The 20,397-nt window shown below is 37.7% G+C and overlaps 1 protein-coding gene across 1 annotated transcript; it reads left to right on the top strand.

Annotated features, from left to right (window-relative positions):
- The first annotated feature begins 414 nt into the window (after positions 1–414).
- Positions 415–20,394, top strand: pfkla (phosphofructokinase, liver a). The gene is made up of 22 exons (XM_053497459.1): positions 415–570; positions 3,521–3,594; positions 4,006–4,083; positions 4,664–4,853; positions 6,839–7,004; positions 8,584–8,628; positions 9,130–9,238; positions 9,450–9,545; positions 9,658–9,750; positions 10,551–10,676; positions 10,932–10,996; positions 11,139–11,202; positions 12,054–12,200; positions 12,868–12,938; positions 13,019–13,106; positions 13,207–13,359; positions 13,941–14,105; positions 14,491–14,552; positions 15,271–15,382; positions 16,883–16,982; positions 18,787–18,892; positions 18,997–20,394. The coding sequence occupies exons 1-22, from the start codon at positions 486–488 to the stop codon at positions 19,142–19,144; spliced, it is 2,343 nt and encodes a 780-aa protein (XP_053353434.1). The 5' UTR covers positions 415–485; the 3' UTR covers positions 19,145–20,394.
- The last annotated feature ends 3 nt before the right edge of the window (positions 20,395–20,397 follow it).

Here is a 20,397-nt window from a genome sequence, read left to right on the forward strand (position 1 = left end):
TGGGCATTTCCTTACAGATTTTAATGGTAATAAAGAATAATAATAAAAGTAAAATATTGAACATTTACTTTTCTTATATTTATTTTTTTTTATCTATATTTTCAATTTAAAATAAGATAAAAAGACATATTTACAGTGTGTACTTCTTTACTGTATTCTACATCTGTAGTGTTTTAATTTCAGTTCATCAGCTACTGGCTGAGGAGGAGAAAGCAAAGGTGTGTGTGCAGGGCTTTGGCTTCTGTACTGTAAGGTTGGTTAGATTCATCAGTTAGTTAGATTTTGCAATGTGTGCAACGTGCAGATGGGAAATTCCAGAGCAATGGCGCCGAGACACGCCCACAATGGGCGGAGCCACATATAGTGTTTATCCGCGGAAGGTCATTTGAGCGCTCTAAGGAGAGAGGGGTGTGTGTGTGTGTCACTGAGTGCCCTAAAGCTTCTACCTGTTAGAGTGGTGTTGCAGTCTTTACTCGGGCTTTAAAATGACTTCTCAGGGTTTGGAGAAGCTCCGGATGACGGGTGCTGGGAAAGCCTTAGCCGTGTTGACCAGTGGAGGAGATGCTCAAGGTACAGTACACACACACACACACGCTTATGTGGCAGATGTGCACAGCTGTTAAGAAAGTCCTTTCTACGTTCCACAGCCTCGTACACGCATGTATCCAGGGTTCAAAGCATCAAAAAAGAACAAAGTTGTTTATTTCCGTTACATTGTAGCTTCAGTGCGCTCGAAATTGTTTTATCTTAAAATAAATAAATAAAAGTTTATCAAGTAAACCCAGCGACATATTAACTACAGCTTGTTTTCTGCACTTCCATACTGTTTAGTGCAGTAGTGTGCACTCTTTTTGGACGTAACCATGGCAACGTAGCTGACGGTGACGCACTGTATTTCCTCACTGTGAAGTATGGAAGTATGGGCTTGTAGGAAAAGGGCGTGTCTCTGTCAGTACGTGCAGTCAGACATGTTCTCTCTACTGTACCCTCTGCATCATACTGCACTGTTTACTCATTAACACACACACACACACACACACACACACCAGTCACATGGTTACACTGCATATCACTGCAGAAGATCAACACTACTCAGTGAAACCAAAACAAAGAAAAACACGACTGAAACCTGATCTGGAAAAAGAGCTGATATGGAAATTAAATCACTTTTGTTTCACAAGTGTGGTGTCGCAACTGATTTATTTGACATGTTAATGAATTACATCAACATGCATGTTATTTTGTGCTCAAATGCCTTGTTGCTGAGAGAACAACTTCCTGGATAGATTTTTCACCCTCCATAGTATATGCACAAAAAGAAAGATGCTTGTTTGGTTGTTTATTCATTTTCATTTATTGTTTATTTATTTGTAGTTTTTACTTTTTATTTGCTTAGTTTATGCAATGAGGGTGAACTTTTTTATTGTTTATTGCTTTATGTGGATTTTAATTTATTTAAATCTATTTTCTTATTGTCTGTTTTTATAGTCTGCAGCGATTGTAGGATTGTACAGCGCTTTGGACAACTGTGTTTTGTTAAATATGCTTTAAAAATAAATTCGACTTAAGGCATTGGACTACGGCTTGGACAGTCCCAGGTTCAAACCCCATGACCACCAAGTTACCACTGTTGGGCCCGTGAGCAAGGCCCTTAACACTCAGATTTATAATGAGATAAAAAAAAAAAAAGTAGGTTACTCTGGATAAGGACATCTGCCAAATAGTAGTGATTATCTCCTTACACTGGTGTTTGTGAGATATATTATGAAATAATGATTCAGTTCTCAAAATTGATGTGTTGGAAGCAGGAAAAATGGCCAAACATGAGATTCTGAGCCATATTATGATGGCAACTGGGTCAAAGCCTGACATGTGGGTAATCCCTGTTATGCTGTGGTTAGAACTTAAAGTGGTCCAGATGGAACATCCAGGGTCATGGAGTGTCCGATGTGTTGTCATGGCTGGTCTGATGTGATGAGGGAAGACTGTTTTGTCTGGCCTCTCACACACAAGAGCTACTGTAGCACAATATTCCAAAAAGACGATATGCTATACAGACTGGTCACAGCACCCAATGTGACCCCGGTTTACTGCTGAAAGGGCCTGTGTGGCACATTAGCATAAGAACTGGATCATATAGGAGTGGCAGAAGGTGGCCTGGTCTGACTGCATTTTTTTTTTTTACATCATGTAAATTGCTGGGTAAATGTTTGACACTTACTTACAGAATCAGGTTTATTGACCAAGTACGTATGTTGAAACACACAAGGAATTTGATTTCGGCTGTTGGTGACTCTCAAAGTACATGCAAAACATAAGGAATAGATGGCACATGTATCCACTATTGGAAGAATGCAAACCCGTGGAGACATTGTGTTGGGATCTGGCATTTATGTGAGTGACACCTTCCACCTCCCTAGACATCTTTATAAAAAGTATGTGTGCACCACTATATACGCCATGTTTGACCCTACTGCCAGTGGCCTCTTTCAGCATGATAATGTGACCTGCCACACTATAGAAATTGTCCAGAGTGTTTTTTTACGACATCACATTCCATTTACGACATTTAGCAGATACCGTTATCCAGAGCGACTTGCATTTTACGGTTTAGTGCTTTTTCCCCTGAACACGTTTCTTCATCTGTCGCTAGCCAGAGGGAGAAGTTTGTTGAAGGCATCAGCACCGTGTATACAGTGTATATATATATATATAGTAACATCAGCATTTATATTCTTAAGCACACAAGATGTCAAAAGAACCGACATCACTTTCTTATCATGCCCATTCAAAATAAGTCCTGATATGATTGCATCACAGTGTCTTAAGGATGGGGATGCGAAATAAGCTATAACAAGAGGAAGTTTCTTTTTTCTACATTAATAAATTCCTTTGGGGCCATTATTGAAAATAACCAAAATGCAAAACCTAACCAAAATGCAAAAACTAACTTATTTGCTGCAATGTCGCTGTAAATGTCACAATAAAATCTGAGTTTACCACATTGTGTAATTTAAAGAAAGAGTGAGCGATTTAAAACGATCTCAGAATGTAAAAGATGTCCAGCCAAATCAGTAGTTATGGTTATTTTCAATCTGTTGAAGATTTTAGAGAACAGTTTAGAGCACGTCACCAAAACATTTATATAAAAATTATATATGTATATACAAAAAGAATCATGATAAATCACTAAATAGATTTTTCCCCTCATCTTTACTATATATGTAATTTAATGTTCATATTATGGCCGTGTTATTTAATTGTTTTTAAAAAGACACATTAATAGGAGCATGAATATTTTTCAAAGCAAGTTCTGAATGATTGTAACATAAAAACATGCCATTATATAACATTTACATAAACATTAAGTGGCAGATGATTTTCTTACCAAAGATTCAGAATGTAATCTGATGAGCAGAGAGCTGAATTAACCCAAATGCTAGAGTAAGTTCTAGTGCTCAAAAAAAGTGTTACAAACAGTGAAGAATAAATATGCTGTGTCCTGTCTCTGTGGTCTCAGGTATGAACGCCGCTGTCCGTGCTGTCACTCGTATGGGAATATATGTTGGAGCCAAGGTGTATCTGATTAATGAGGTATCTCATAATTCTCTTAAAATGACAGCATTAAGACAGTATGATGATAATGTTGCTATACTGTATATTTACATTGACATTGTTCTGAGTATTGCATGTCTTTTTTTCATATTTTTTTTACTAATTGAATTATTACTGTATGAGTGACCAATCAAAACTCAGTTTAAATCCCTTTTCTTCCTTTTGTTAAAAATTTTTTTAATGACATTGCCTCACTCAATTAAGCATTATAGAGAAATGACTCACGTAATTAAATTTTCAGAAATGAAATCATATCATGCAGTGTAATCGATCCTTGTCTATGGTAATTGAGGATGTGCTAATGCGCATGTAAGCCACATATGGTAGCACACGTGGCCTGTTTGATCCTGCCTTTGCCGTGATCTGATGAGTCGTGTTGATGTTATCCAGGGTTACCAGGGTCTGGTGGATGGAGGAGACAATATCACTCTGGCTCACTGGCACAGTGTAACCAACATCATCCAGCTGGTAAAAAGAACTGACGATCCTGTTCTGTCTGTGTAAACACTTTCAATATCTATTGATTAAATACATGTCCTTCTTGAATATGTATGTAGCTTCAGCTTTGTGAAATGTCTAACCTGGAATCCTGTGCTCATGTGTCATGGAAGTCTATAGACAGTTGTAGCATTTCAAGAATGAACATTTTAAAATACACGACTTCATAACAATAATTTCTTCGTATATAGAAATGTATTCACTCATAATTAAGGTCTGAGACACACACATGAGAAAAATGTCAAAGCTTTATTACTTATTTAAGCAATATCACAAACAAGTGCTGTTGTGCTGAATATCAGCGCGGCTGTATTGTACGAGAGCGCAGGAACCTTACTAAAACACTGTAGGTTTGTTTTTTTCTCCTAGTTAGTTTCCAATCTTTAGCTTCTCACTCCAGTTGTATTAGGCTCAGTGTTGGCAAACATCTGTGTGCACTGGTTTTGGTGGAAAGCATGGCATGGAAGTGAGAAGGCTCAATTTGTTCATCCATGTCTGCATGAAGCTACACTGGATTGAATGAATGTGTTGATGCGGATCTTTTGTTCAGGGTGGGACAGTGATAGGCAGCGCTCGCTGTAAAGCCTTCACCACACGAGAAGGCCGCGTGGCTGCCGCCTTCAACCTTGTGAAACGCGGGATCACCAACCTCTGCGTGTGCGGAGGTGACGGCAGCCTTACGGGAGCCAACATCTTCCGGAGTGAGTGGAGCGGACTACTCGCCGAGCTACAGTCCAAAGGTAACACGCTAATCCTGCAGCACACAAACCCATACTCGTTTAGACACTCATCTTGTTTTGTATGTTCTATTCCAAAATCTTTCCTGGATTGATTCTCTGATCCAAAACCACATTGCAAACCGTATAATCACATATTTAATGATTCCATATAATCACAAATCTTATTTGTGATCAGCACTGGTTCATTCAATCGTATAGATTCTTCTCTATAGAGTCAATATATCCATTTACATGAACCCTAACATTCCACAGTATTAACCAAGTAAACACAATCTGATCGTTCCTCACTTTTGGGAATAAATATATGCTTTCTGCACATTTTTGCCCCACGTGCGGGTAACATCAGGTGACTCAATGTTAAGTTTCTGGGAAGAAATTTTGCTTCCATTTCTGATCAGTAATCTTAGTGAGAACAACTCTCTCCCATCTGACTTTATTATTATCCACTGGTTTGCTCGCTGGCTGAGAAAGTGTCACTGATTGTCTCGTGATTTCACACATAGAAAAGCATCTAACTAATCGTAGATATGACTGAATTCTCGTAATCGATTATAACATAGAAGGCGTGTTTTAGAAGAAGTATTTTTCTCCAACTCCAATCTTTTCTGTGATATTAACGACAGATTAAATGCTCCATAGAGGGCGGAACCACGTTGCACCCATCAAAGGAGTTTTATTCTGATCAAATGCTTTGAGCATGTTGGATCTGCATCCATGTATAAAGTCGAGTTGGAATCAGAATGGTTTATGGAATTTTTAACCATTCTTCCACAAGCGCATTTGTAAGGTCAGAGGTCAGATGCTAATGTTGGACAAGAAAGCCTGTCTCGCAGTCTCCGCTTAAATTCATCCCAGTGGTGTTCTACCAAACTCGCTCATTCATCCACACCAGCTTGCGTTTGAATTGTCCAACTGTCTTGGTATGCTAAAGCATTAAGAGTTCCTTTCACTGAAAGTAATGGGCTGAGCCCAACTCCTGATAAACAACCCCATACCAGTTCCAACATGCACTAAGTCCTGACCTCACCACCTTTGGGATGAATTAGAGCGAAGACTTGAAACCGTGTGGAAAGCCTTCTCAGAATAGTTAAAGCTGTTATACAGTAGCTGCAAAGGATGGGCCAACATCATAATAAACCCTATAGCGAGCAAATACTTTTGGCAATTCAGTGTAAGACCAAACATTTACCTCGTCATATTCCTGAGAAGGAACAGCACCTGACACGAAGGCTTTCATGTGTCAGAAAATCTCCCTGCTTTAACTCTGGCCACTGTAAAGCACTGACACTGGAGACTAACAGGTATTATTAATAACAGAAACATTCACCCTAAACAGTTACATATAATATGATATGATACATATGAATTATATGAGTTACATATTAATTTTTTATCTTGTTTCACAGCATTTGGTGTTTAATCACATGTAACAACCATGTGATTTAAAGTCTATTTTAGAAAACCTAATTTACACGTCGTCACTTCTCAGGCTTATAAAAATGCAGCATGAAACTCCGACAGCTTGTCACTATTATGATTACAATTGCAAATTTGCCTCACAAACTCACACTGTGGCTGTGTTTCACTGGCATAATTCAACAACTCATTCAGAGCTTCAAATGAATCTTACTGAAAGCACACGGCTGCCAAACATCTCTATTAATAGCACTGTTATAACACCAGACTGAATCAGTAGAGCAAGAATATATATATATATATATATATATATATACACAACGTGATACAGAATAACGGGACGTTTTGAAATGCGTAATGGAGCGACATCACACACTCCACGGCAACCAATGGAAGAGGTCGCCACAGCAGGATACCCAGTCCGCACTACACGACGCAACCCTCCCATTTTAGCCGGCCTTGGGACCGGCACTGCATCCAGTGGCTGGGAATCGAACCCGGGCCTTCCGCATGGCAGGCGAAACACCTACCACTGAGCCACCAGACAATAATGTGAATCTCTTTTCTAGGGAGGATCTCTGCCGAGACAGCAAAAAAGTACGACCACCTGAACATCGTGGGTTTGGTCGGCTCCATCGATAACGACTTCTGCGGCACCGACATGACCATCGGAGCAGACTCCGCCCTCCATCGCATTATGGACATCGTAGATGCCATTACCACCACTGCTATAAGGTCAGCAGGTACACTCGGATCACAGCCTGGGGAGACAATACACAACGAGGTCCAAATGTGAACATGACTATATTAAACAGAGATCTGTGGTAGAAAACACTTCAGGGTGTGTTGTTATTGGAAAATCAGTAACATACCAGACAGAACACAAAAAAACTGCAACGTTATTATTTTCCAATAATCACACATCCCGAAGGGTTTTTTTTTTCCATTCCAACAAGAGCTATTTGCAGATTGCTGTCTGGTTTATGAATGTCCTTTATATCAGCTGTGAACAGGTATTGCCTTTCTATGCAGCTTATTGTGTTTTTCACTGTAATATTTTCCAACCTCAGTTTTGAAAATGTAACTTCTATCAGAGCTGTTTTTAAAGAATACAAACCTCCTTCCTAATCAGATTAGTGAATTTAGCAGCTTATTCATGTAAACAGATTGAGAGCTTATTTTTGTCCTTTAGTGTTTTGCAAAAATGTGTTCCTGCTAAATGCTTAGTACAACCCCAACAACTGCCCTTACACCTCCATTTTAAATGAGTTTCAAATCACGTTTTTATATATATTAAAAATATATCGTGTGTAGACTGTAGGATGACAGCAGAGAATGAAAAACATTCTCTTAGGCATGTGCTCTTGCGTAATCTGTTGGAGGAATGCAGTTGTACCCGGGTCTGTTTAAACATCTATTGAGTCTGGGACAGCTGTTTGTTTGTCTGAACTTGCCCTACTTTTACTATTTCCACTTAAAGGTCCATTGATTTGCAGGTAGAAGTACCCAGGTTGCGATAAAGAGAGGAAAGTTCTTCTGTAGTCTTTTTTTCTGTTTTGTCTTTTTTTTTTGTGAACAAATATGTAACAGATGATTTTCCAGATGTTACTGTACAGCACATGGTAGGACCAATGTTGAAAGATGGTTGCATGCTAATATTCTATAATGTCTCACAATATGGTCTAAAGTATGTGGACACCTGACCAGCACACCAATATGTGCTCTTTTTCCCCCTGTTGCGCAGTTGGGAGCACACAATTGGATGAAATGTTATTGTAGGCTGTAGCATTACAGTTTCCCATCCCATTACACGTTCTACCATGAAAATGCCCTTCTGCACCGCCACGCTCCAAAATCTAGTGGAACTGCAAAAGGAAGAGAATAAATCTGTATTGGACATATGGGTGTGATGGTGATTGTGTTATTAGGATAAACTAATTTCTAATAAGTCAGGTTTTGGGTTATTTTTGTTGCACTGGATTTTAATATTCAGTATGGTGTTGTTGTTTGTTTTTTTTTGTTTTTTTGTCACCTGCCATATCATCCCAGCTTTTAGAATTTTCAGAAGGGAAAATGTCTGCATAAAAAAAAAAAAAACAGCAGCAGACTCGAGTCTAAAGATAACCACGAACTAAGAATCAATTCATTAATTGCTCAGTGTTTTCAAATAGATGCTTAATGGATGTTTTGGCTGTGTTTTAAAATGAGTCATTTGCATTACATAAAGCCCTGAGGATGTTGGTTGATTAGATTGTTACTTTGCCTAATGCAGCACTTCTAACACTTTACAAATCTCTTTCTAACTCCTATGCAGCCATCAGCGCACATTTGTCCTGGAGGTAATGGGACGACACTGCGGGTGAGTCGCGTCTCAGCGCCGATGTTCTGTCTCTGTGAGATATACACCATTGATTTCTGATGTGCCGCGAAAACTCTGCTGATGCCAAAGACGATTCCGACTTTAATTAATTCTGTTAATATCAATTAGGGAGCACAGCACTCGCACATCAGTGCGGAAAGTTATGTTAACATAATTTTATTTAATCAAGAATGATTATGAGCATAATTTCCTTATATATAGTGCAAAAGTCTCGAGCCACCCCTCATGTCATTATATTAAGTTAAATGTAATGACGTAGATTAAATTAAAGAAATGCAGCCTGTTTAAAAATTTTAAAATTGGTTGTTTATGTAATAAACTCAGCAGCAATCTCATTTCCCCGCTCGTCTGTTCCAACCACTCAGTATTCAGCATCACCAGTATAATAATCACTGACCTGATCATCTGTCATTATCTGACCTGTTTCTCATTTAATCATGCCTTAAGTTATATATAATGTGTCTGTGTGTGTGTGTGTAGATATCTAGCTCTGGTGTCTGCTTTAGCGTCTGGAGCAGACTGGCTCTTTATACCCGAAGCTCCTCCAGAGGATGACTGGGAGGATGTCATGTGCGCTCGGCTTGGAGAGGTGACCAGGACAAATAGACTCAAGATGTACAAATACAAAAAGCACTAAAGCATTTTCAACAAAGTCATTTCATCATATAGATTTTCCCATAGACAGGACTGGATTCATTAGTTAACGATTTTTGTCACGTTTGTAATATTTCAGTCAGTGTTTTTTTAGTTGTAGTGCTTACTTGTACTGTGTGTGTGTGTGTGTGTGTGTGTGTGCACAGAGCCGTAGCAAGGGATCCAGACTCAACATCATCATCGTTGCTGAGGGAGCAATCAGCAAAAAAGGCGAACCAATCTCCTCCAACTATATTAAAGATGTAAGTAGTTTAGCAGCACCATCAATTTAGATAAAGATCTCTTTCGCTTACATTGTATTTACAAAAATCTATGTAATAGTAGGATGATAACACAATTTGTGTTTGTGCGTAGCTGGTTGTGAAGCGGTTGGGTTATGACACCCGAGTGACTGTTCTGGGCCACGTGCAGAGAGGAGGGACTCCGTCAGCCTTTGATCGAGTACTAGTAAGTGATCCTGAGATCTCCGTACTTAAAGTTGTTTAGTTAAGTTAATATTGCTTATAAAGAGAGCTTTACCTGAATAGTTTTTTTGGCATATTAAAGAGCGATATTTAATGAGAAATATTTCAAAGAACTTTAAGGAAATGTTATGATTCAGTTTATTATAAGGTATGTTTAATCTATCGAAAAAAAATAAAGAACAAAAACTAACAGTATATGTAGGATGTATGTACAGTAATGTGCAAAAGTCTTGAGTTACTCCTCATGTCGTTATATTTGGCTTCCAAAGAGGCAGACTATCTTGTAGCTTTAATATAGTAGTCTTATGCACTTTTCTTTATCACGTTTTTAGCAAGATTTTGCCTCTCATTTTGAGTCAAATTTGTTAAGCCACACAGTGATCTATAAAATCATTTAAGCATGAGAAAAGCATCTAACTTAACGCATTAACTTTAAGTGAGAAACGATTCAGATGATGATAGATGATCAGGTCAGTGATTAGTATACTGGTGATGCTGAATGCTGTGTAGTTGGAACAGACGGGAGGGGAACTGGGGTCGATGCTGAGACTGTCACATAACCCATCACTTTTTAAATTGTATCTTCAGGCACTTTGCAGCGTGTCACAGTAAAAGATTTATTCCAATTTCTTCAAATAAATCTTCGTAAATGAATGTAATTCAATATGAAGAAATGTAGTGTGACTCAAGATTGTACGTGTATGTGTTTGAGAGATATACAAGAGAAAGCATTATGGTGAACTGTATTGCATTCTGATCACTGGGCTGTGTTTGTGTTCCTAGAGTAGTAAGATGGGCATGGAGGCAGTGGTGGCGCTGATGGAGGCGACTCCTAATACCCCTTCATGTGTGATCGGCCTGTCCGGTAACCGGTCAGTGAGGCTGCCCCTCATGGAAGCGGTGGAAATGGTAAGACCCGCACAAAGGATAAGCGTACTACAGGAAAACCAAACTCTTATACTGTCCGGCACACACTTTTTATTTATTTATTTATTTTTGCTGCACTGTAGTTTGAATAAGAAAATGTAATATCTCATATCATATCTTATATCTAATGCATAGGTGGCCACTTCTTTTTTTGCTCAACAAATTTCCTGACTTCTGTAGTCTTATTTACTTATGCAGCATCTTCTCATTCCACCCCCCAACCCCCCTTCCCCCCAGACTAAAGCAGTGCAAAAGGCTATGAATGAGAAGAGGTTTGAGGAGGCCATTGAGCTGCGTGGAAGGTGAGCCTTGTACTGTAATTCTCTGAACAGCACAGTAAAGTAGGCCCTACATTGTGTTAGTAGCCCCCTTGCTTTGGCTAATAATTATGTGACTACATGAACGCCATCAGTCTCACATATTACAAAATTGCATTAATTCCAGGAGCTTTGCAAACAACTGGGGCATTTACAAGTTACTGGCGTACCAGAAGCCTGCTCAAGTCATGGTAAAACTTTTGACTTTCCAGTAAAACTCAGGGGTTGTTCGGACTGTCTGCATGATATGAATATCTCAAATGTTCTTTAACAGATTTAAAGAAACACTATACTTTTGGAAACTATTTTAGTAGGTATGTACTGTACTATAGTAATGTGTGTGTTGGGCTGTGGCTAAGTTATAGTCTCTGGCTGAATTATATTGTATATTGATTATAATCTAATGGGGCCTGGCTGATACCAACTATACAGAGCTAACAATTATAAAAAGTATTTAGTTAAATTAGATATTATTAGACACAAACAAACAACAGAAACAGGGCAGGGGTAGCTGTGTAGGGTCTAAAAAGATCCCAGGTTCAAACCCTACCACCAAGTTGCCCCGTTGGGCCCTTGAGCAAGGCCCATCTGCTCCGACGTATAATGAGATAATTAAATGTAAACAGTTATGAAAGTCCATTTATACAGTAAACAGTCTTATAATGTCACATCTTTTTATTGTGTGCTGCTGTATTTTTGGAGGATTGAAAGCTTAAACTCACAAAATAATATATTTTTGTGAGTCGAATAGTGCATTTGAATATTGTTTAAAAGATTACGTCCGTGAATAATGTTTACAAGGATATTATCTGTGCTTTAGCTGTGTGATTTCTGCTCTACAGTAAGTATGTTTGTGAGACTAATTTTTTATCAGTCAGGTCCCATTAGTCTCTAGACGCTTGTTTTGGTTTCTAACACTAATACCTACTAGATACTGACTACTAAGTAAGCTGTGAATAGTGCAAGGTTAGCATAACTCTCAGAAACAAGTCAAACAGAGTTCGGTGTCAGTGCTCTAGCATACAGTACGTCTTTTCCACAGAGCAACTTCTCAGTGGCTATCCTGAACGTGGGTGCTCCAGCCGCTGGAATGAATGCAGCTGTGAGGTCTGCAGTGAGGGTGGCACTAGCATCTGGTCATAAAGTCTACACCGTTAACAATGGATTCGAGGGCCTCGCTAATGGAGAGGTAAGGAACCGAGACCGCAAATAAGTCTGCTAAAGATTAAATAGTAATATTTTGAAGGCAAATGGAATTAAAATTTTAAATATAAATATATATAGTAAATGAAATTTATTAACACAACCTGAAGGTACTGAATGACCAGAATGTCACATCAATGGAGTTGTATTGTTCCAGGAACTGTGAAACAGTGCTTCTGGGAACACAAGTAATCATTTTCACACATGAACTGGCCGCCACATTGTGTGCTATAATTAAAGATAAAGGTTATTGCATGAAATCCCTAAGAATGTGATTTTGTTTTTTGTCCAGACAGTGTATATCATGTTTTTTAGGAATAATTATCACATTGTTGTTGTTGCACTTTTAAGTGATTTTAGTCTGAAAAGCCTGATTGTGAGCATAAGTGTGACTCCTAAAACATCTTTTGGATGTACTTAAACCATCCTAGTTGCAAGATTTTTTTCCTCCTGTCTCTCTAGAGCATTTTGGTAGGACAGTTGCTCTGTCCTACGAATCATTTTCTAATGTTTCTATACTGTACAGTAAGGTAATGATAGAAACAAAGGGGTATTTATTTTTTTATGAATTGAATTTATGGTAGTATATTACAGTGAGGTTTAAGTACAATGTATTTGCAACATATGTAATTTAACTTCTTCTCTGTGTAAAGTTTAAAGAGATGTCTTGGAGTTGTGTGGCTGGTTGGACCGGGCAAGGTGGCTCAGTTCTGGGAACTAAACGGTAACTTGATACAGATTAATTCATTCATTTCTTCATTTGATATTCCAGCCCTGATGTCATTTTAAATGTTTTCTTTCCAGAACCCTCCCCACTACCTGCATGGAAAAGCTGGTTGAAAATCTTACCAAGTACAGCATCCAGTCCCTGCTAGTAATTGGTGGCTTTGAGGCAAGTACCAGTATTTTTTTGTGTGTGTTTTTGCACACATTAAAGACCATTTAACACTGCATTTGTTTTGCTGAAACCCAATATCTTTTTTATTCTTTAGGCCTATGAAGGGATATTGGAGTTGTATGACGCCAGGGGCCACTACAATGAGCTGTGTATTCCCATGTGTATCATTCCTGCCACCATCAGCAACAACGTCCCTGGCACCGAATTCAGTCTGGGTGCTGATACTGCTGTTAATGCAGCTATGGAGGTAAGTTCTGTGCCAATTAATTTTATTACCTGAGATAGGGCAGGGCAATTAATCGAGAAATTAATTGAAAACAACATTCAGAAACTTTAATCGACATAATCTTTCCCATGTCAGTTATAATTTTTTTATTATTATTATTATTATTCTGTTAGTACTTTCCCCAGTGTGTGTTCACATACAGTCCCACCACATATACAGTATAGTCACATGACTCCTCCATGTCCCGTCTGAGACATGAAAGAAGAACTCTTTCATTAGGGAAAAAAAAATCCCAGTTCCAATAGCTAAGCATTATTTTTACAGTGCAAACTTTTTAAGTGAACTATGGAGCAAAAAAAAAAAACTGTACATTAGTCATAATAGAAGCAAAATATTTCCTTTTTTTGTATTATTACTTTGAGGTCATATCACCCTTAGGGTGACCTTAGGCATAAACGAATGTACAGTATACAGTCACAAATCTGTGGATCATATCATACTGTACATTAATAAACGTAACACTATTAAATGGATCCTAACCAATTATCTATAACAGAATATGCTGTGTGTTTTTTTTTTTTGTTTGTTTTTTTTTTCATCAGAGCTGTGATAAGATCAAGCAGTCAGCTACGGGAACAAAGAGGCGAGTATTTGTGGTGGAAACCATGGGAGGATATTGTGGATACCTTGCCACCACCACTGGTATTGCTGTGGGAGCCGATGCTGCATATATATATGAAGAGCCTATCAATATCCGTGAACTACAAGTGAGATATGAACCATATTTATAACCCAACCCCAGCACCCCCCCTGTAATGAGTGGAGAAAGACACTACCTGATAGGGAAATTGTGCGAAAATAGAAATCTTTGAATATTAAAATGTTTAAAAGAAAAATAAACTTACAGTTATGTGCATAGCAGTTTTACAGAAAGTTACTTATAAATTATGTTTTAATAAATCAGTACAGTAATTAATTTCTTTTTAAAAAACTTCTCCGTTTTTTATTGATGTTGTTTAAACCTCATGCTAGTCAGAACACACAAGCTGTAAATAACTTGGACCATCTTCAGTTCTCCATCGCCTAAAAGATCAGTTTTTTCTACACTTTCTATATTCTAACATCTTTTTTTCTTTTCTTTTTTTTTGATAGACCAACGTTGAGCATCTGGCAGAGAAGATGAAGAAGGACATCCAAAGGGGTCTGGTGCTGAGGTAGAATCTGTTTAGTGTAACAAACTTCCTTCAAAGACTGCCAGGTCCTCTTATGATGGTCAAAGCAGTGTTATTAAGTAATTCTGACCCATGAACAAGGGTACAAAGGACCTAAAACTTCCTATTTTAGAGTATAAAGTCACTGAAGAGGCATGGCACAGTATGATATTTATCTTATCTCTGTCTGTAAATTACAGTGCAGCTGGAAAATGTATATATCTTTCACATTCTAAATTACATTTTCTTTTGTAATTTAATTTAAAAAGTCAACACTCTTCAAGCCTTTTTTGTTTTGACGTTTAATGATTTCGGCTTACAGCTCATGGAAATTAAAACTAAAAATGTATTCCCTAATATACCCTTTATCTATCAAAAATATATCTGATATAGTATGTAGAAACGAATTACCCAGGCATTACACACAGCAGAAAGGAATTGTTTTTAACTAAGGTTCCAATCCTCTGTGCTGTGAGTCCACGTGCACTATAAAGTGGGACAACGTGGGCAGTCCAGTATGGACGACTGGAGTAGTTGGCACTGCAGGCTGTTTCAGAATAACTGTAGTTTTCAGGTTTGTGCAGGCTGAATGAAACGAGGCAGTAGGATTTGGCCAGTTTTTATGAGAATGAGTTTGACACATATGCTTTACTAAAGATGAGTCATTACACTTACACGATTTTGTGAATGTGACTCTGATGCCCAATTGCTGTTGGCACAGGAATGAGAAATGCCATTCACAGTACACCACCGACTTCATCTATAACCTGTACACTGCTGAAGGAAAAGGAGTGTTTGACTGCAGGGTCAACGTGCTCGGACATCTGCAGCAGGTCAGCACTAACTGAGCAACAGAAGACAAAACTACATGCTGTGTAAACTAGAGATTTAAGGCCAAACATCAGGATGCAATATATTTTTGAATAGCATCAATTTACATTACATTTAATATTTAATTTTAAATGGATCTATAATAAGTTGATACTTCCCATGTCATCATCTATACAAAGGTCTCAACATGGTCATCATCACTGAACCCAACTCATGAATCCTCTTTGAAAATCCACTTTTTCGTAGTTGTTGGTCTTCCACCGTCTGGTTTGTACGGTGGACGTGAAGTGCAAAACAAATGAACAAAACGGAAAACAAATTAAAAACCAAATAACAAGGGGGGGGGAGGTTTGTTTTTTTGTTTTTGTAATTTTGTTTTTAAATTTGTTAATTTGTTTTCCGTTTTGTTAATTTGTACTGCACTTCTCGGGCCAGTCAGATACAAACCGGGAAAGGTAGGTATAGTTAGCGAATGAAATGCTTACCGCTGATTGGACGAGACATCTGTCACTCAAGATATACAGGAAGTAGGAACTTGTTTCTTTATCTTTGTTTCTTGTGTGTTCTGCTTCACTTTAAACTATAATGGCCATGAAGTGCAAAAAAATAACAAAACTGACTTTAGGGCCACCGTAAGAACGCCATATTTGAAACCACAATAATGTTTGCACATTTATTCTCGCACAAATCTACCGCTACCACAGTACTTCCTGTATATCGTGAGTGACAGATGTCTCGTCCAATTAGCGGTAAGCATTTCATTCGCAAACCATACCTACCTTTTCCGGTTTGTATCAGACTGGCCGAGAAGTGCAATACAAATTAACCAATTTAAAACCAAATCAACAAATCCGAAAACAAAATAACAAAACAAAAAAAAAATAGTTTTGGGTTTTGTTATTTGGTTTTTAATTTGTTTTCCGTTTTGTTAATTTGTATTGCACTTCTTGGCCAGTCAGATATGAGTTATTTTGTTTTCCGTTTCGTTAATTTGGTTTTGAATTTGTTATTTTGTTTTGGGTTTTGGTATTTTGTTTTCCGTTTTGTTAATTTGTTTTGCACTTCTTGGCCACCGTAGGTTTGTCTTCAATGCTGTTTTTTTCTTCTTTAAACAACTTCATCCGTCTGTGCACATTGCTCTTGTGAATGGTGTCATCTTCATAACACATTCTGTGGTGCAGTGGAGCTCTTAAGACGATTCGAGACTTGGGTTCAACACCTGTGATGGAGACTGTGTTGAGTAGTACTTTTGTAGACTTGCTGTACAACGTGAAATTTGACACGTGCGTTTAACAGTTATTCCTACTTTTTTCATTACTTTCAGTACAGCCCTCTTACATGACATGAACACACACCTTTGGACATCCCAATACACACACTGTAGTGATAACCCTCTCCATTTAAACTTTAACTATGTTTTATGTATTTTAGTACACGTTGTTAAATGGTCTACAATGAAAATAACTAATCCTAGAGTGTGTCTGGTGTTTAAATTTTTTAAGGGAGGCGCACCTTCACCTTTTGACAGGAACTTTGGTACAAAGTTGGGTGTGAGGGCCGTGCAGTGGCTTAATGAGAAGATGGCTACCACGTTCAGACAAGGTAAAAGCATTGTTTTAAACTCTTTTATGAAGATGTACTGGACACTGCCTGGCCAAAAAAAAAAGAAATGTTCCATTGCTTTATCACCAATGTTGGGTGTAACACGTTACAAAGTTACTTTTTTGATGTAACGAGTAGTCTAATGCGTTTTGTTCGCCATTTAAGTACTTTTTATTTACTTGCTTTTTCAAAAATGTAATCCCTTATTCAGACAAATTATGTAATCCGTGAGCCAGACAACAGTCATTCCCAATCCCTTAGTGTGTTTTTGAAAGTCGTCCTACAAGCCCCGCCCCCGATAACCCGCCCTCCTCTGTTATTTTTGCTGTTATACCCCTATCTCACCTATGCGGTTTGACTATGCGAGGACCGACGCACAGAAAGATGGAAACCTAATCACAGCGCCAAAACTCGCGGTGAATCATGATGAATCGTACTTACGACCAGCGCGAACGCAAGGAAGGTGAGATAGGGGTATTGGTGTTTACAAATTATGGGCCAAACTTCACTAAGTGATGATGGTAGAATAATTAAAAAGGTCTTGACTAAAACAACATCCATGAGGAATCACAAAGGAGTTTTCATTTTCTGCAATGGAAAAGTACTCTAACTAGTTACTTTTATCAGAAATCAACTCTGGAATAGGGTCAGTCTGATCTCATCAGACCACATTTTCTACTGTTCCGAAATCTAATCTTTATGCTCCCTTACAGGTCTAGCTAACAAGTGGTTTTCTTATGGCCACACAGCTGTTCAATCCCAAACCTATGACTTCTCATCACATTGTTTTTACTTAAACTTCTCCATTCATGATGACATTTCTTTCCCAGAGTTTGACATTTTAGCACTATCCTTTCAGGTTTTACAATGTGCAGTTCTAGTAATTTTGAATATCCTTAAGTGTTTCATGTGCTTGAAGCCGCACAATAATTTGAATTTGCGACCTCTTTTTTTTTTTTTTTTTTTTTTCCCCTTTTGGCCAGGCGGTGAACTTTATACTGAAGTTTATACAGTACTGTGCAAATGTCTTAGGCACCATATTATATGCTGTACCAATTTTGTTATACATGTTTATCATGTCTACATAATTATGTACAAAATCATTCAGTATTTCCATATATAACTTAAAAATAAATAAATAACATTACAGAAGAATATATGCATGGCTGTAAAGAAAACAATATATAGTATAAGACAGACCAGTTTTCAGATAGAAACAAAAAACTTATTTTCTGTATGGTACTGTGCAAAAGTCTTGGGCACATACAAAAATATGGCATAAGCAAAAGAGACTTTTGAAAACATTTCTGCATTAAAAAAAAACTATAAAGAGTAATAAAATAAACAGTCAGTACTTGGGGTAAAAACTCATTACTTAAAATCAGGAGTTTTAGACACAGATTTGTGCAGTTTTATAAGAAAACAGCTGTTAGGTTTTACTGAGCTTGCTGGAGAATATGAGTTCTTCTGGCAACTTTGTCTCACTCGCTCCTTTCTATTTTTATGCCAATCCCAGGAGTGTATTACGTTTTTTTTGTTTGTTTTTTTTTCATCTGAAAACTTGTCTGTTTTGTGCTCTTTTTTTTCCCCCTTACACCCATGCATATATCCTCCTGTAATGTTATTTATTTATACATTTTGAAGTTATATATGGAAATACTGAATGTTTTGTACATAATTATGTAGACATGATAAACATATGTAACCAAATTGGTACAGCATGTAATATGGTGCCTAAGACTTTTGTCTTTTGTTTTATTTGTTTTAATTCCACAACTAACAATGAATGCTTCCCTTTGATCAGGTTCTGTTTTTGCAAACTCCCCGGACACGGCCTGCGTGTTGGGACTAAATGGCAAAGTGCTTACGTTCAGTCCTGTGGCTGAGCTAAAGAAGCAGACTGACTTTGAGTAAGTGTTCAAGCAGATCTTAATTACCATTGAATTTACATTAATGTCTTAACTATTCTACTTATTCCATTGTTTTGAGAGTTGTGTTTGTCCTCTCATTACAGGCACAGGATGCCCAAAGAGCAGTGGTGGCTGGGTCTGCGACTGATGCTCAAGATGTTGGCCAAATACCAGACCAGCTTTGATCAGTATGTCACGGGAGAGATTAGACACGTGACCCGTCGTTCTCTCAGTGAAGACCCTGGGTTTTAGTTTTAGTCACATACATTAAACTGATATAGACCAACACACCTATTTACACCAGCTAAACTTTCTACCAAGAAAGTTCACAACCACAGCAGGGAACAACACTCCTCTCAACGCAGTGCCTAAACAAGCACTTTGCCAAAAGTTTTAATTTTCTTTTTTTTTTCTTAAGCCTATAACAATTTCAGGGAGCAGTAGTACCACTGCAGTGTATTAAACCTTAAGGGCTGTATTCAATCTTAAAATCTTATTACTCAGTATTATCTAAAAGTTGAAGTAATAGTTGCTAGCTAGATAAATTCATCTCAGCAGCAAATGACTGACGCAGTAGAGGCTATATTTCCTAAATGAAATTCCTATATATAAAAAAAGAAAAGGGGGGGTTATTCCCATAACCCCTTTTTAAAAATTCTTAATTAACACTTATTCCCTAGAGTAAGCATTAATTCATGCTTGGCTAAAGCATAAAAGGAAACTATAAATTTTCAGGAAATGTGCTTTTTAACCGTTTGTGTCATTTCCTGTTAATCTTGAAGTAACATTTTTTTTACTATGGCCAATTTTAGATCTGCTCATGATTTGGTCTTGTATGCTACAGAAGTCCTCTGGACACGTCTCAGATTGGAAACTGCTTTTACAGCTTTACATGATACTAAAATGCTTTGTGACTTTTACACAAAAAATAAAAATAATGAACCTCAGACTAACATTTTAAGAGTTGTAGAAGATTAGTGGGACTGAGGCCACTTAAACCTTACTGTGTGTGTATGTGTGTGTGTGAGAGAGAGAGAGAGAGAGAGTACAGTTCATGATGTCTTAAACAGGACAAGCTTGTTGCCAAAAATTGTCATCATTTTCAACTCCTACAATAGAGACGGAAAAGGTCGACCAGCAGCCTTCCCTGCTTTACACGCAGATTTTTTTGTTGTTGTTTTTGCTTTAATTGTTTTACACTGGAATGTTAACCGTGTGAAGTCTAAGCTGCTCATACCTGTATGTGATTGTGTAATTTAGTGTCCATGAAATGTGAGGTGTATTCATTGAAAGGTAAAGGTATTCAAAAGCATGTTAAGAGTATTTACAAAGAACATCCCCACCAGTATTGTTGTTCATTATTTCATATTTTTCTTTTCTACTGTTTTTGAAAAAAAAAAAACATTGTAACACTCCTCTGTATAAAGTAATGCAAAAACAGAAACTTAGATGTGAACCTAATGCTATACACTATATATGTATATATAAATAATATGAAGTCCTGC

Source organism: Clarias gariepinus, chromosome 5 (assembly GCF_024256425.1).
Source record: "Clarias gariepinus isolate MV-2021 ecotype Netherlands chromosome 5, CGAR_prim_01v2, whole genome shotgun sequence".
Classification (NCBI taxonomy): domain Eukaryota; kingdom Metazoa; phylum Chordata; class Actinopteri; order Siluriformes; family Clariidae; genus Clarias; species Clarias gariepinus.